Source organism: Talpa occidentalis, unplaced genomic scaffold (genome assembly GCF_014898055.3).
Source record: "Talpa occidentalis isolate TD23 unplaced genomic scaffold, MPIMG_talOcc4v2.1 talOcc4.7, whole genome shotgun sequence".
Taxonomy (NCBI): Eukaryota; Metazoa; Chordata; class Mammalia; order Eulipotyphla; family Talpidae; genus Talpa; species Talpa occidentalis.
In genome coordinates, this window is record NW_023605083.1 from 106268322 (window position 1) to 106284593 (window position 16272).

General features: G+C 36.9%; 1 protein-coding gene across 9 annotated transcripts in view; it reads left to right on the forward strand.

Annotated features, from left to right (window-relative positions):
• The window catches only part of ACACA (acetyl-CoA carboxylase alpha), a 262049-nt gene that overhangs the window by 78588 nt on the left and 167189 nt on the right, over positions 1-16272 (forward strand). For all 9 annotated transcript variants that reach the window (XM_054688839.1, XM_054688841.1, XM_037495224.2 and 6 more), the window contains 2 exons: positions 9123-9255; positions 10791-10929. In XM_054688839.1, the coding sequence (XP_054544814.1) occupies positions 9123-9255; positions 10791-10929 (272 nt within the window). The remainder of the gene's footprint in view (positions 1-9122; positions 9256-10790; positions 10930-16272) is intronic.

Sequence of the window (16272 nt, forward strand, 5' to 3'; positions counted from 1 at the left end):
CAGTAATATAGTGCAATACTATATATAGTGCAATACTATATATACATAGAAGTAATAACTACCTATTTACTGCTGTGTCACAGCATGAATGAATTTCATAGGCATAATATTGATCAAATACATACAGAATGACACTTTATATATGAAGTTCCTGAATGGGCAAAACTAATTTATAGTGATAGAAATCAGAATAGTGTTTTCATAGGTAAGGATATTGACTAAGAAGGGAGCCTTCTGAGACTCTGGAAATAGTCTGTATCTTAATTGAGTGGTTGGCTACATGGCTGTATACTTATGTAAAGTTAATTGAATGAATACTTTAGATTTTTGCACTTTATTGTGTGAGTTGTATTTCAAAGTAAGTAAAACAGATGGGACTTCCAGGTGTGGCTGAGTGAAGAGATCAACAGATTTTTAGCCCAAAAAGCAATTTTAAAACTTGACAAGATCATTTTAGCTCTCTTGAAATCAATGAAAAGGCAGAAAACAGCAGTTTGAAAAACTGCTGAAATTCAGCAACTACATTGGGAGTCTGTGACCTCTTGCCTATGTCTGTTCCCATTACTTTCACTCAGCTTAATTGGTGTGGAGGTTTTGTCAAATGGGTAGACCATGAGGACTGGCAGTTTTGATATTGTGGTTGAAGGGAGACTACTTATTTGTGTGGTGAATGATGCCCGTACCAGTGACCATATTGACAGTGGACAAGAGGGGCAGACTAAGCCAATGGCTCTACTAAACTGAAGTTGTATGTGATTGGGGCAAACATGGTAGCCAAGACTGTGCATGCACACAGGAGACATGATAAGGCTCAACAGAAACTATAAGGCAGATCAGACTTAAAAATGTCCTGAACAGGGCCTCCCCGGTGGCGCAGCGGTTGAGCGCTGGGTTGCGAAGCTGCGCGCGGCCTCTGCGGCGCCGGTTCGATCCCCGGCTGCTCCCCGGCCACCAGAGGAGGGTCCCACATGGCGCGCAGACCTCTCCTGCCGCCCGCTGCTCCCCTCAGCAGTGTACTTCGGTCCTTCTGCCTGCTCTGCTCCCCGCTCTGGCTCTGGTGAATTCTCTCACCCTCCCGCGCTTCTGACTGTACCCAGTGCATGTATAAACAAAAAAACAAACAAACAAACCAGCAAACAAATAAATAAAGCATGCCTCTATAAAAAAAAAAAAAAATGTCCTGAACATTGAATGTATTTCCCTGTCCCCTCTCCCCCGACACAAACAAATGAAGAGAGTACATGGCCTGCTAGCTTCAGGTGTTTGAGTATAACCCCTGTCTAATCATTTGCTGACATCTAAGCTATGCAGGCTTTGAGATAACTCCTTAGAAGGCAAATTTAAGCATAAAATGACTTGAGGCATCAGTGGCTACATGCTGTGCAGGAGAAAGATACGACATATTTTAGCTCAGGCAAGTCATTCAACCAAGAAAGAAAGAAACAAGTTACAACCTTCATGGTAGAAGAACTCAGAATTCAGAGTTGCTACAATAAATTTTCAATTTTTCAATTTCAATTGAAAATTTTCAATTTTCAATAAATTTTCAATTTTCAACAAAAACCCACGAGATAAAGCAATAGGGAAGTGTGACACCCACCTTTAGGAAAAACAGTCAATAGAAACTCTCCAAGTGTCCCTGGATAGCAGATTTAGCAAAGTCTTTGAAGCTGCTATTCTAAATATGTTCAAAGGAACAAAGGAAAACCTATTTAAAGTAGTAAAGCATGACAACAAAGAATCAAATAGAACTCTCATAGGAAAGAGAAATAATGTCATTACAGTGGATATACAGATGACAAATGAGGAGAGGTTTAACATCACTAGCTGCAGGGGAAATAAAATTAAAACTATATGAGATATTACTGCACATCTCTCATAGTGCCTAAAATAAAAACTAGTGACAACACCAAATGGAATATGAGAATGGAGAAATTGGATTATTTATACATTGTTGTGGGAATGTATGAAAAATAATTTGGAAGTTTTTTATAAAGCTAAACATTTATCTTTATGATCTAGCAATTCTACTTCTATAATAGTTATATACCCATGAAAAATTAAAACATATAACTACATAAAAACTTGTCCATAAATTTCCATAGCAACATTATTCATAATAGCCATAACGTGGAAACAATGCAATATTCATGAACTAATTACTAGACAAACAACATGTGGTATGTCCATACAATGGAATATTATTTGGTAATAAAAGAAATAAAGTGTCAGTACATGCTACAACATTAAAGATGCTATGCTAATGGAAAGAAGCTTATCACAAAAGACCATATTATATCATTCCATTTATAAGAAATATTCAAATTAGGCAATTCTATAAAACCAGAAAGTAGAGTAGCCTAGGACTGGGGAAGGATTTGAGGGAAATGGAGTGATTGCTACTGGTTTCCTTTTTGGGGTCATGAAAATGATCACAAATTGATTGTGATAATGGTTCACACCTATGTGAATATACTAAAAATTATTGAATTTTTAAATGGGTAAAACATGTATAAAATTGTTAAAAATATTTTAAATGAGTTTAGCAAGGTCACATGCTATAAGGTGAATATACAAAAATCAGTTGTATTTCATATACTAACTAGAGTGAACAATCAACAAATGAAATTAAAAGAATTATTCACAATGGCGTTTAAAAAAATGAAAACCAGGAACAAAACAGGAATAAATTTAACAAAAAGTGTAAAATTTGTGCATTGAAAATAAAACATTTTTGAGAAAAATTTAAAAAGATCTAAATAAATGGAGAGGCAGTTTATGTTCAGGGATTAGAGATTTCAGTATTGTCAAGATGGCAATTTTCCCTAAAGTGATCTGTAAATTCACAGCCCATATCAAAATTAAAAGGCTTAAGGATTTTTTCTTCTAGAATTTGACCATCTGGTCTTGAAATTTACATGCAGAATAGACAAGAGGAGAGCAAAGTTGATAGACTTTTACCTGATTTCAAAACCTATTATAAAGCCATAGTTATGAAGGCTGTGCGCTGCAAGGATAACCTGATCAGTGGAACAGAATTTAAGAGTCCACAGCTAAACCTCTTAATATATAGTCAGTTGATTTTCAATAAGAGTTCTCTGTTGATGCAAGTTGATCCAAGGTTTCTCTGCTTGGAAAGCCCTAATGTAAAACAGTCTCTCTCAGCCTGCTGCGGCGTAACTCAGACTGCATTGCAATCAAGCCAGCTAATGCATCACTGTCTGCCGGATAAACTGCTACGTCATCCTTGGTGCCTGGCATGTTACAATGCTGGGAGCAGTGTGGGATTCTAGTTGGATTTTGTGCCAGGTATGTGTCTACCTTGGACACTCTATTCATGGGAGATTAAAATGGGGATGTTTTGAATTTGGAGGAAGGACTGTGGCTTTTTATTTCTTATGTTCTAATGTTACAGAAAGATTGTGAGTAGCATCCATGAAAGATTTGAAACTCTGGCTTTGTTTTTTGGATCTGGGTCTGCTGTGATAGTGTGTGGTTGTTTTTGAAAGATCCTTTGGGGGACGAAAGCACAAGCTTGATTACTGAGTGTACCTGTTTAGTATAGCTTTTATGATAGTTCAGTGCAAAATAGCCTGCTTTATTCTATACTCAGTGCTTTATCTGCTTTCTGATCATTGAACTTACATAACAAAGGCAGAAAGTGATTCTCTTGAAAATTACCTACATCTGGAGACGCTTGGATGTGTGTAAAATGGAACTTCTGTATCTGTGGTCACTGTAATTTCTGAATAAAGGCCTCTGTGGTCTACTTTTGAGACATATCATTCTGAAGAGATATAAAGATAAGAGGCTTCTCAGTGTCAGCTTGGTTCTTTAAGGGAAAAGGTAAACCTGCTTAACTTTATCAGACTTCAGCCTAGGAAAGGATGATGAAAAGTGGTACGGCTCTGTAAAGAACCCAAAGAACCCTGAACTTCCAGTTTTTGTTATGACTGTTACATGTTGAATGGCCTGATTGGGTTGCCTGATTGTAGTAAGATCCAGGTTTGTTTGCTTTAATCATTTATCTTCTGCTTTATGGTTTGTCTTCCATCTGTGCTCCAGGTCATTTGTATATTGCTTAAGGGGGTTTTTCTGAACAGTAAATACAGCCTAAATATGGTTGGCACCAGATTGTTAACTATTTTCTGTGTAGCATTTTGATGAGAAAGAATTATTTGGAGGTGCTTGAATCAAGTTAGGTATGGCCTTGGTGAATGAGCTTGTTTCTGAGGACTTCTCTCAGAAGTTGTGATTCTATAGATTGTGTTAGCTACTTTTCTCCTATTGTAAGTGAGTGATAGTGAGAGTGTCTACACAATTAAAAGCTTAAGAAAGACTATGTCAATGTGTGGAAATGTGCTTTCATAGCAATAGATGTGTCCTAGTAACCTTCCCAGGCAGAACTTTTCTTCTCTGTAAACTGGATTAGACCTTGTGTCTCAGATATTTGTCTGGACCTCTTTCCTTTCAAGGGTTTTATCTATATCTCTATATCCTATTTGTACCAGCTCCATTCTTACCCTCAAGTTTAGGTAAATAAATTCTTAAGGTTTTGTTGCTGTAAAAAATGTAGGTAGGGGTGTGTGTGTGTGTGTGTGTGTGTGTGTGATTACTTTGGTCTGAAAATAAGAATTGTGCTTCCCATTTGATTCAGGGTTCCTTATTAATGGTATGTTTTATCCTCTCTATTGACATTTGTTTTCTTTCTGCCTTACCTGTTTTATCCCTTTGCAGTCTGATAATCAGTATTTGTCTTAATTGGGTTTCAGAAATTTCCTATTTAGACGGTGCTCTGGATTTCATGACCACATTATTTTCTTAGCTTTACTGTCCTTGTAAACTTTCTTTTTGCCATGTCACATCCTGCTGGCAGTCAGGTGAGGCTGTGGAGGTTCTCTTTGGTGACTGTCAGAAGAAAGTGACCCTTGGTGACACATGCTTGCTGCAGTTAACACAAAGCTGTGATCTACTTCCTAGTTAACAAGTTTTTATATTTCTCCCCCTCTCCTTTTAGTCTTTTTGGGAAATCACCTAATTTTGTGAAAGATCAAACTATAGGGGCACAGTGGAAAAAGGAGGAAAAGCGGGGAAAAATTGAAATTGGGGACAAAGTAGGCAAAAAGATTAGTTTGAAGGCATTAGGCATACTCTAGTCTTGCTGATGCAGGGCCAAGACATAGGCAGAAAGCACAGAATCTCTTGTCCTCCTGGGTTTTAAGCAGCTGCAATAGGGGGACAAACTGCGACTTGTGTTTACAAGGCCCAAATCGGAAGAGAACACTTCCTTTCCTTTGCCATCTTGAAATGGAGAGTTCTGCAGCAGAAAATAAGGAGATGACATATTACATGCTTCGAAGGTAAGTTTTAGGGTGCCATATCTGGCCAATATAGACATTTAAAAACAGCAATGCCATTGAAAGCCAAGCCCTGGAATTTACAAGAAATTTGATGATTTTTTGGGCTATCTATAAGAAGCTGTCTTTTATAGAAAATGACTAAAAAGTCAAACTTGCTCCAGATTTTCTAACCTTTATTTTACATTCAGAATTTGAGTCAAAGATACCTAAATCTCTGTGCAATATTGTAGCTGCATTGAGAACAAGCGTCCCTGTGCAGATTTTGTAGTGCTATTGTTTCCTTAAGGAATCCCAGTCTGTGCCAGATTTGCTCACTGCATTTGACTTTTTTCCCCAAAGAGTGAAATCTGTTCAACAGTTGTGAAGAAAGGGCGATACCAATTTTGAGAGGTGTGTAGAATTCTGTTGTGGGTAGTTTTTGCGAAAAGCTTTTTTAGAATGTGTATCTGGGTACAAAAAAGGTGTCTGCTGCCATTGCCCTGGTGTCTGACAGTGGGCAACCTCACTGGAATTTTGAGGGATCTTTTTCCTGTTGTTAGAATCAGGCTGAGGAGGAAGTGAGCCAAGCACCTCTCCAGCAGAGGCTCGACATAAAGACCCAAATGATTTGCTGGGTAGCAGTCTTTAGGGGTTCCTCTATTATCTTCTTTGTTTACTTTTTTTTGCAATCTGGAGTTTTCATTTTGAAAAAAGAAATTACCTGAATACTAAACTGGGCTTGCCAAAAACAAAAGACAAAAACACCAAGGTGACAAAAATTGTTTTTAGAACACCCATTCTTTCCTTTTTCTTCTCACTTGAACTCTCCCACCCGTTGGGAGAAAACTCAAGCAAAAATAAGTAAAAGAAACTGATACAGATTATATATGATCAAAATGATTGTTTTTTATGTGAATATAAAAACACTGCCTTATGTATGGAAAAACATATACATATATACACATATGTAAAAAACAACCCACATGTACATACACATAAAGTTTTGTTTTTCTGAGTTTAGATCTAGCAGATAATCTGTATTTCTGAAAGAGGCAGACTTCTTGGAGCAGTCAGTCTGTCCTCCAGTTCTCCAATTTGAACAATCATCTATAAATTCATTCACTCTGTTTTGGAACTTCAGTTTTCACATCCCTTATCTCTCTTTTCTTGGTTTACTCTGATCTTTTGAAAGAAAATTCTTTAATCGCTTCCTGAGAAAAGGTAGGTGGGAGGTGAAGATTTTGAGACCTCGTCTTGCTGTGCATTTGATCCCTTGTTTTAAGAATGGTGCCTTATTTCTGAATTTGGCTATATGAAGGATTTGATCATTAAAAGTTAGACCTCCTTTTCGCTCCTTGTTTTTTTTTTTTTTTTTAATAGAGGCATGTTTTCTTTCTTTGTTTGTTTGTTTGTTTTGTTTATACATGCACTGGGTACAGTCAGAAGCGCAGGAGGGTGAGAGAATTCACCAGAGCCAGAGCGGGGAGCAGAACAGGCAGAAGGACCGAAGTACACTGCTGAGGGGAGCAGCGGGCGGCAGGAGAGGTCTGCACGCCATGTGGGACCCTCCTCCGGTGGCCGGGAAGCAGCGGGGGATCGAACCGGCGGCACAGAGGCCGCAGGCAGCTTTGCAACCCAGCGCTCAACCGCTGTGCCACCAGGGAGTCCCCTCACCTCGTTGTTTTTAAGTGATCCTCAAATAAGTACTCCTTTGTTATCTCCAGACCACTGATTAAATCTATTAATCCTGTAACCCCCTTATTTTATCAAGAGACTGCTCCCCTCCTTGTGTGATATTCAGGTAGCTCCTTATTGATTCTGTTTATATTTTCTATATCTCTTCAATCCTTCCCTAAATAACTGTAAAGTGATCTCTGTGAAATTTGTATGTTTAACTTCAGGTGTATAGAATTATGTAATCATAATCCTTGGTTTATGACAGACTAATTAGTCCATATGTATTCACTATTTATTTGATTATTTATTTGATTGATTTATTTTTTTAAAATAATGTAAAGATAATTTGAGAGTCTACCACCTAAAAGGCAGGTCATTGGCTGTCATCTATACATCTGACCATGTGCTCTCTTCTCCCCCACCCGCTGCATTCCATTGCCCAGATGACATTTTCCTTTATCGTATGTTCATTGTTTTTTCGTTTCCCTGTTTACATAATTCTGTTATAATTATACGTTTCTTTTAAAAGTGTGTATATTTTAGTTGTTTCTGACCTATGATTGATACATATTGATTATATAAAGGATCTTATTTATACCCACCTCATTTAATCCTCAAAAAGTCCTTTCAGAGGGTCTATCGGTCATGATCTAGTCAGAGAAAGAGAACCTGTATTAGGCAATATAAACAGGACATTTACCAGTGAGAACTGGTCACTTGATTATTAGATGAATAAAAGGACCAAAAAAAAGGGTGTTTTTATGTGAATTTAATACTAACCACAGGAAGCAGCCAGCACCTATAGGGCTGCGGGAACAAAAAGGAAGAAGCAGTGTTACCAGAATCTAGGAGCTCTGGCCATTACCCCTGGGGGCTGGTGCTAAGACCTCCTGGACTAAGCTTTGAATAGCTAGCTCCCAGATCCTGAGGCCTAGGCCTGGCCAATGGAGTGAGTGACAGGGTAGGCAACATAGTCTAGAGACAAGTCTTTAGAGACAAGTGAGCATGACTGCCACAGAGCCAAAACCTGCTTGCATCAAAGCTCTTCCTAGGAACTTCGAAAGATGTCACAGGCTGGAATTTAACTCTGTTACTGTGGAATAATGCTGATTAGAGCTGATAAACAAGAGGAAAGTCCTTTTTCTTATCCTTCTGCCTTACTTGCCATTGATAGAACTGGACAAAAATATGCAGTCTTAACACTATTGTTACAAAGCAGAGCATGTAAAGGTGGGCTTGAACTGTGTGTAAGATGGGCATGGGGGTGGGTGGTGGTAAATAGCTAGAACACTGAATGCTATGCATATTTTACGAAGAGGAAACTGAAGCTAAGCTAAGTTAAATTATTTGCTAAAGATCGTTCTATTAAGTGAACAGATCTGGAATTTAAACTCAGGCCTACACTGTTATATTTCATCTGATTTAAAACATTGATTACTAGAGGCACCATTATTGTATATACCACTAAGACAAAAAAAAAAAACAACCTGCCATTTATGTAAGGCATAGCATTAATTGTAAGATACCAGTTTTAAAGTTCTTAAAAAGTAAAAAAAGGGGCTTCTTAAAATTGATGAAATATGTCATATTCTGCAGACTTGTAAAGAATTTTGTTTTAGTGTTGTTGAATTTTGAAACACCTGTAGGTTACCCAGTTCAAACATTTTGTAGGTAGTTTAGAATGTGGACTTAGAGTTGATAAGAAAGATGGCAACTAGAGATTCAGAGGTGAAGGTCATCTGCATGCCAGAATTGTGATCTAGAAACAGTCTTGCTGTGTTTTTAAGCTTTGACAGTCTCTTTTTTGCAATACATGAGTTTATTTTTTATACTGTCTTGTTTCATGTTATCTTTGCCTCTCTTTGTAATGGCATCTATCTTCTGATAAATCTTAGTATTTTCTTTTATTCAGGAATTCTTTTCTCTTAAATTTCCACAAGCAAAGATCATATTCTTTTCTTTCTTGTATTTATATGTAGTCTTCACAAGCATGCACTTTGAAGTGCTATTATTATAAGTATGGCAGTGAAAAGCAGGTCTCCAGGGGAGAGAGATGGTGTGAAGAAATCCTATCTGTAGGCTTTCATGGTTTCTCTATTTTCATAGGTCCAGCATGTCTGGCATGCATCTAGTAAAGCAATGTCGAGATCGCAAGAAAATAGACTCACAGAGAGATTTCACTGTAGCTTCTCCAGCAGAATTTGTTACTCGTTTTGGAGGGAATAAAGTGATTGAGAAGGTAAGTTATAACTTGTAAATTATTTTTTCAAAAATACATGAGATTTAATGTCCAGTTTAAATGTCTAGATTGCTCAAAACTGATATTTACATTTTCAGAGACTTTGCCTCTTTGTGTGAAATTATCCTTTCTGTCTCCCTAGCATCCTCTTGAGTAATTTCACTATTTTCTCTAATATGTATTTACCAGTGACAATTTAGACATGGCTAATTTAGAAGATGAAGCAGTGCTCACAAAGTTCTTTTTAAAAGTTCTTTTGGTTTTCCAGGGTAGGGTACACTGATCAGAGAGGGTGTGAGAAATTTATTAGCTCGTGAGTTGGTGGTGAAGAGATAAGAAGTCATAGTGTTGGATTTAGAGCTAAGAGAGTAGAGACAGCTTCAGAACAGCAGGCTTAAACAATTTGATACACTGTGACTTACTGGTTTCTACCAAGTATTTGAGATGTTTAGAGGGAGTATACCACCCGAAATACTTAAAAAGATTATAGGTGTTTTGAAATGTTATGAGTTATTCTGTCACTTTGATCTAAACTGTGTCAGAACAGAGGGTGACTTGCTTGAGATGGGTACTTATATTCCCAGTTCTACAAACATTGCTTCAGTGGGGTCCTATTAGTCTCCCAGCAAAGATAGATTATGTGTCTCAGCCTATGTATCCTCAGGAGCAGAATTCCAAGACAGGGAAGGAAATGAAAAGTTTGTTTACAAAGAAGTCTGAGGATCATTGATTCTTCCATTCTTTTTCTTGTGGTCATTCTAAGGCAGTTTCCATTATTATTTTTTTTAAATTTATTTATTTATGCATACAAGAACTGGGGTACAGGCCAGTGGTGCGGGGAGTGAGAGGATTCACCAGAGACAGAGTGGGGAGATGAATAGGTAGACTGACCGAAATACACTGCTGCGGGGTGCAGCAGGCAAGACAGGAGAGGTCTGCCATGTGGGTTGCTCCCTGGCCGGCCAGGGATCGAACTCGTGTTGTAGAGGCTGTGGATAGCTTCATAGTGCTGTGCTTAACCCCTTGCGCCACCAATGAGGCCCAGTTTCCACTATTTTAAGGTGTTTGAAGTTCAACATTTTGCAGAGAGAATGGGGTTGATGCCAGGATTATTATACATGTTCAGGGTTCTGTGCCTACAACAGAGAATAGTTGATAACATTACACTGTTCATTTCCCCCCTGTGTCTTATTTGAGAATACATCATCCCTCTGAAGTCTGTCTTCTTTTGTTTCCCTGTAGTAGATATGGTAGAATAACCCACAAACTTAGAGGATTTCAGTAATTGTGATTTTTTTTTCCTTCAAGAAATGAAGTTAAAGAGGAGTTAGTTTTAGCCGGTACATGGACATGTTAAAGTATTTGCTTTAGCAGACATTTAAAAACCCCCCTTGATCATCTTGACTGTCTAGTCCAGCAATACAAATTCCTGTTTGAGAATCTGGCATTTTCAGAGGAAAAAAAAAAATCGTCTCATCTCTTTTCCTCCATCATTGCCTTTCTTTTCTCCTTTTTCCCCAATTTCCACCTCCCAGGTTCTTATTGCCAACAATGGCATTGCTGCAGTGAAATGCATGCGGTCTATCCGTCGGTGGTCTTATGAGATGTTTCGAAATGAACGTGCAATTCGATTTGTTGTCATGGTGACACCTGAAGATCTTAAAGCCAATGCAGGTAAGTTATTATGCATCTCCCTCAAGCATAAAGCAGGAGTAGCATAGCCTTTAAGTAGGAGAATATTAACTTGGGGGGCTTCCCAAACCCCAGAATTTCCTGTGAAATCCTTTAAAAAGGATTTCTCTTTAATAAAGTATCACTATTAGGCATATAAAAGTTATTGTGTGTATTAAACCTCAACACAGATTTCTGTGCTCTAAGTATAAATAGGTAGAAATTTAACCCAAGCGTTAATTTGGATTTTCAGATGTACACCTTTTTACTGTTAAGTATTTACCACATGTAAATATTAAGTGTAAGTAGAAAATTCAGAAAGACATGCTGTTTCACTTATGAGCTACATTAAATTTTAGAGAAAGTTAGGGCTAAGATTCTTTTTTCCCTTCTTCTGAGGGAGAGGACTTTTACAACCCCAGTGGTTTTCATTCTGCAAGGTCTTCTGCTTATTCTCTCTGTTTAGTTGGTTCTCCATCTGCTGGCTGTAGATAAAGTCTATCGGTATAGCAGAGAGGTATGGCTAGTTTTGCTTCTTTTGTACTTTTTGTGTCATTAAGGTATAATTTCTAAAGAAGAGAATGTACAGATAACATGGCTTCATTCTTTAAAGAGCTCTCTTTTAAAACCCGTTTCAGTCTATATACATCTGTCTTGAAACAATGATGTTAATAAGACTGTTCCTAAAGACTTTGGGTCATTATGTCATCTTTTTAGAAGAAGAGAAGGCACCAATTTATTGGAAAACAGATGTGATTCTGTAAAATCATTCAGCTTGACCCTTTAACATCTCTCAGCCATGGTTTTTTTTTTTTTTTTTTTAATCTGTGAAAGGAAGATCAAAAGGATAGAAGGATAGTCATAAAGATAAGATTTTTCTATAACAATGTAAACCACCTTGCATGATTTCTTCCCCAGCTCCCTTCCATTTATACGTAGTGCTCTTAACTCATTTAGTCATTCACTCAGTGAACATGTGGACCAACAGGTGATCTTGTCTCAGAAACAATTTCAATATAATGAGGTAAATTTTTTAGTAAACATACGCAGAGGATTCTGTGAGCACATAGAGTTAAGAGAAAGCTTTCTGAAAGAACTTATGCTTCGACAAGAAGGAGTAAAAGTTAATAGAGCATTTATTTAGAGGAAAGAGAAGGGTATTCCATGGCAGAAATTGGTAAGATTTGGTGATTGTGAGAATTAAATCATTAATTTTCAGTTGAGTAGGCAGGTGATAATACCTTCAACAGGGCAAAATAATAGATAACATAGCAAGAGCTGTGATTTTTATGGGGTGGGGGTGCAGATTAGGCCTCAAGTACTTATGGTACAAGAAGATCCTATAAATGCTACAAAACTTTTAATATGTTCTTCCAGAACTTAAAATAACGAGAGCTGAAGATTAAGAGTCTTTATTAACAGCACATATGTGGTAATTAACATTACCCCCTGAAAGAACAGATAGAAAATTAAGAAGACCACAGATGAACTTGTATAAAAGAATAACATTTAGGGGTAGATTGAGGAAAATAGTTCCATAAACAAGAACTGAGAAGAAATCATTAGAGAGATGGAAGAAAAAGAAAAGAGAATTTTATAGATGACTGGATCAAGAAGATGTGGTACATATACACAATGGAATATTACTCAGCAATCAAAAAAGATAAACACATGCAGTTTGCAGCAACATGGATAGAGCTAGAAGGGATCATGCTCAGTGAAATAAGTCAGAAAGAAAAAGAAAAATACTGGATGGTCTCACTCATAGCAGGAATTTAGAAAACCTAAATATGGGACCAGGAAGAAGACTAATACAAAGTGAAAATCAAAATCAACAAGCAACTATAGACCAGAGACACACTACTGGGCGGGGAGGGGTGGGGAGAGGAAGGATTAGGGTCAAAATAAGGCGGGGGTGCAATTGTATGGGGAATATAACCAAAATGAAAATGCATACATTGTGCAAAAATGAAAAATGATGTAAGAATTATATAAAATAAAATATTAAAAAAAATCCATTAAAATAAAAAAAGAAGAGAATTTTAAAAGAGTTAAATGTGTCAAGGATTTAATAACATAGGAATGGAAACCTGTCCAGCAATAAGGAAATCATTGGTAGCCTTTGCAAGAATAATTAAACAGGAACAAAATGAGTCTGCAGATATTAAGGATCATGAATGGAAAGTGATGTGGAGATAGCCAATGTGAGTAAGTTCTTAAAGTATTTTGGATAAGGGAAGAAAAAAAGACAATAACTAAAAGAGCAATTCAGTCAACAAACTATTTTTCACAATGAAAGAGACTTGGACAGGAAGGGAATGTGTAAAGTCTGAGAGAAAGTAGACAAGAGGAGAGTTGATGTACACACGAGGCCTATGGCAGAAGGAACTACATGGGATTAGGAGTACAGGTGGGCAAGAATATGCCTGTATTTGGCCAGGACATTCTAATTCTCAGTATTCATTCTGAGGAACAACAATCACTAATGGGGCAAATATATTCATATAAGGGTATTCACTCTAGTATTATTTAAAATAGTGAGAAACTGGGAGTAATGTAAGTGTCCAACATTAGTGGGTTAGTTAAGTAAAATGTGGTATGCCAATTTTATGAAGTAGCCTGCAGTGGTTAAAAATAAATATGGAATAACATTTATTAGTATGAGAATACATTCTGATTTGTGGGTTTTCTTTTTCTTTTTCTTTGGGAATTAATTATCTATTATCATATAACAGTATTCCCATAAACTTAGCAACTTAAAATAAAAGACATTTATCTCAGTTTCTGTAGGTAAGGGCACAGCTTTGCCTGGGCTTTTGCTTCAGGCCATCACAAGACAGCTATCAGTTGTCACCTCAGCTGCAATCTCCTCTGACTAGGGATGCATCTGCTTTCAAGCCCACGTGGTTGTGGCAATGTTCAGTTTTTTTTGTGGACTGTCAGATTGAGGGCCTGAGGATTTAGCTGATTGTTGGCTGGAAACTACTGTTAACAAATTATCATAGGGGCCATTCAAAAATAACCACCTGCTGCCTCAGACAGCAAGTGAGAGTCTCTTAGTATGATCAGTTAAGTCCTTATGTAATGTTATCGTGGAAGTGAAATCTCCATATCTTTGCAATGTTCTTTTGACTTGAAGCAAGTCATAGATCCTGCCCACACTCAAGAATGGGAATTGTTTAATATATGAATACCTGAAGACTGGAGTCATGAGGATAGACAGAATAGTGTCTGTCACAACTGCTAAGAAAAAAGTTGGCTAAAAGGAGATTGATAGCATGATGTAATAATAGGGAAAAAAGCATATAGTCAGGGGGGGAAAAAGGCTTTGCAACATAAACCAAAGCAGCGATACTAGTTATCTCTAGGGATGGGATTTTGGGGTATTTTCATTTCTATTTGTGTTTCTGCTTTCCCCAACTTTTAAAACATAGTCTATACAATTTTACAATTTCTTTAAAAGTTATTTAAAAATTAGAATGCTAGAAAGTGTTACAGTAGCCGTGGTACTGAATTAAGGAATTGGTATTATTGATGACTTCTCTTTTCTCACCTTTTCTAACCTTTCTATTCAGTTATTTTAAATAGCATTGTGAGTATAATTTATATGCTATAAAGCAACTCTTTAAAAGCGTTCCATTCCAGTTTTAGTAAATGTATACCCTCGTGCAGTTATTACTGTAATCCAGTTTAAAACACAAATTATTTTTACAATTAAAAACGTTATGGAAAAGGAGCTCTAGATAGGAGAGTTAACTTGAAAGAGAGGCTTCATACTCTGCCACTAGAGGGGAACAGGCAAAATTAAGGTTAAAAGAAACTGCGAACAGCGATAGGAATAATGACAATATTAGATATTATAGTAAGTTGACCAGTTTCATATTTTTATTTTGTAATATTGATGGGAAAGTTGGAGAGGTGGATGATTAGTGAAATCCATGTAAGGAATTGAGTGTTCTCTTCTCAGGGGAGTTTTTTGATGTATTTATACAAGCACTGGGTACAGTCAGAAGAGCGGGAGGGTGAGAGAATTCACCAGAGCCAGAGCGGGGAACAAAACAGGCAGACTAACGAAATACACTGCTGAGGGAAGCAGCAGGCATGGCAGGAGAGGTCTGCGCACCATGTGGGACCCTCGCCGGCAGCCGGGGATCGAACCAGCGCTGCAGAGGCTGCGGGCAGCTTTGCAGCCCAGCGCTCAACCGCTGCGCCACCAGGGGAGGCCCTCAGGGGAGTCTTTAAATTTTCTTTTGAATACACTATAGAATAGTGAGTCTGGTGGTAATTATGGGCTGTGGGAACTACTCCTTTCTTCAGTATCTACACTAATGATAATAGAAGATTTATTGGTAGAACTGAACTGCGGTTGGTTGGTGGTGGCAATACCTTTGTAGACTGTGTGTGTGTGTGTGTGTGTGTGTGTGTGTGTGTGTGTGTGTGCATGTGCAGATAAGAGAAGGGAGAAGCAAAAGGGCCACAGGACTATAGAAAAAAACAAAACTACAAAGAAATTTAGATTTGACTACATAAAAATTTATTTAGCAAATTAAAAAATGTTAAAGACAAACGATAATCTGTAAAAACATATTAACTAAGAGTTTCTACCTATAACAGGAGAAAGACACCCTTTGGTAGGAAATGAACAGGCATGAAACATGTCCATGAAAATAGAATTATAAAGGGCAATAAACATATGAAAAGAGATTCAGTACCAAAGATAATCTAAGAAATGCAAACCAAAGCAATTATAGATTAGGATTTTTAATTATTATTAAATTATTAATGACTTAAATATTCAGCAATAAGTTAAGTGAATTGTGAACTATAGAAACACTACATATTGAGTATATAGGTTTTAAATATATATATACACATACATAAACAGACACAAACAGTAAATATGTATTAAAAAGATCTCTGTCATAATAAATAGGAAGATATCCACAATATATTGTGAAATTGGTTAACAATTTATAGTTTCTAGTACATAAGGCATGAACTTTCTCCAAATGGTGGGGTAATGGGTGTTATTGACTTAAAAAAAATAGCATTATTACATTAGATATTTTATCTAATTTTTAAAAATAACATCTTTCCCCTCTTATAAATGAAAAGAAAAATAAATATTTTTGTTTTGAACAAATTGTAGGGCCTTATAACTGTACTTTGAATAGAATTTTTTAGGACTTAAAATCTTTTAAATTAAGAATAAGATAGAAAAGGTATGTTAATAAATATGAAGTAGATGGATTTTGAACAAGTTATTTAACTGCTCCAAACCATAATTTCCTGTAAAATGGGTACTAATAATACCTATCATGTATAGTACTGTTAAGAATTAAATGA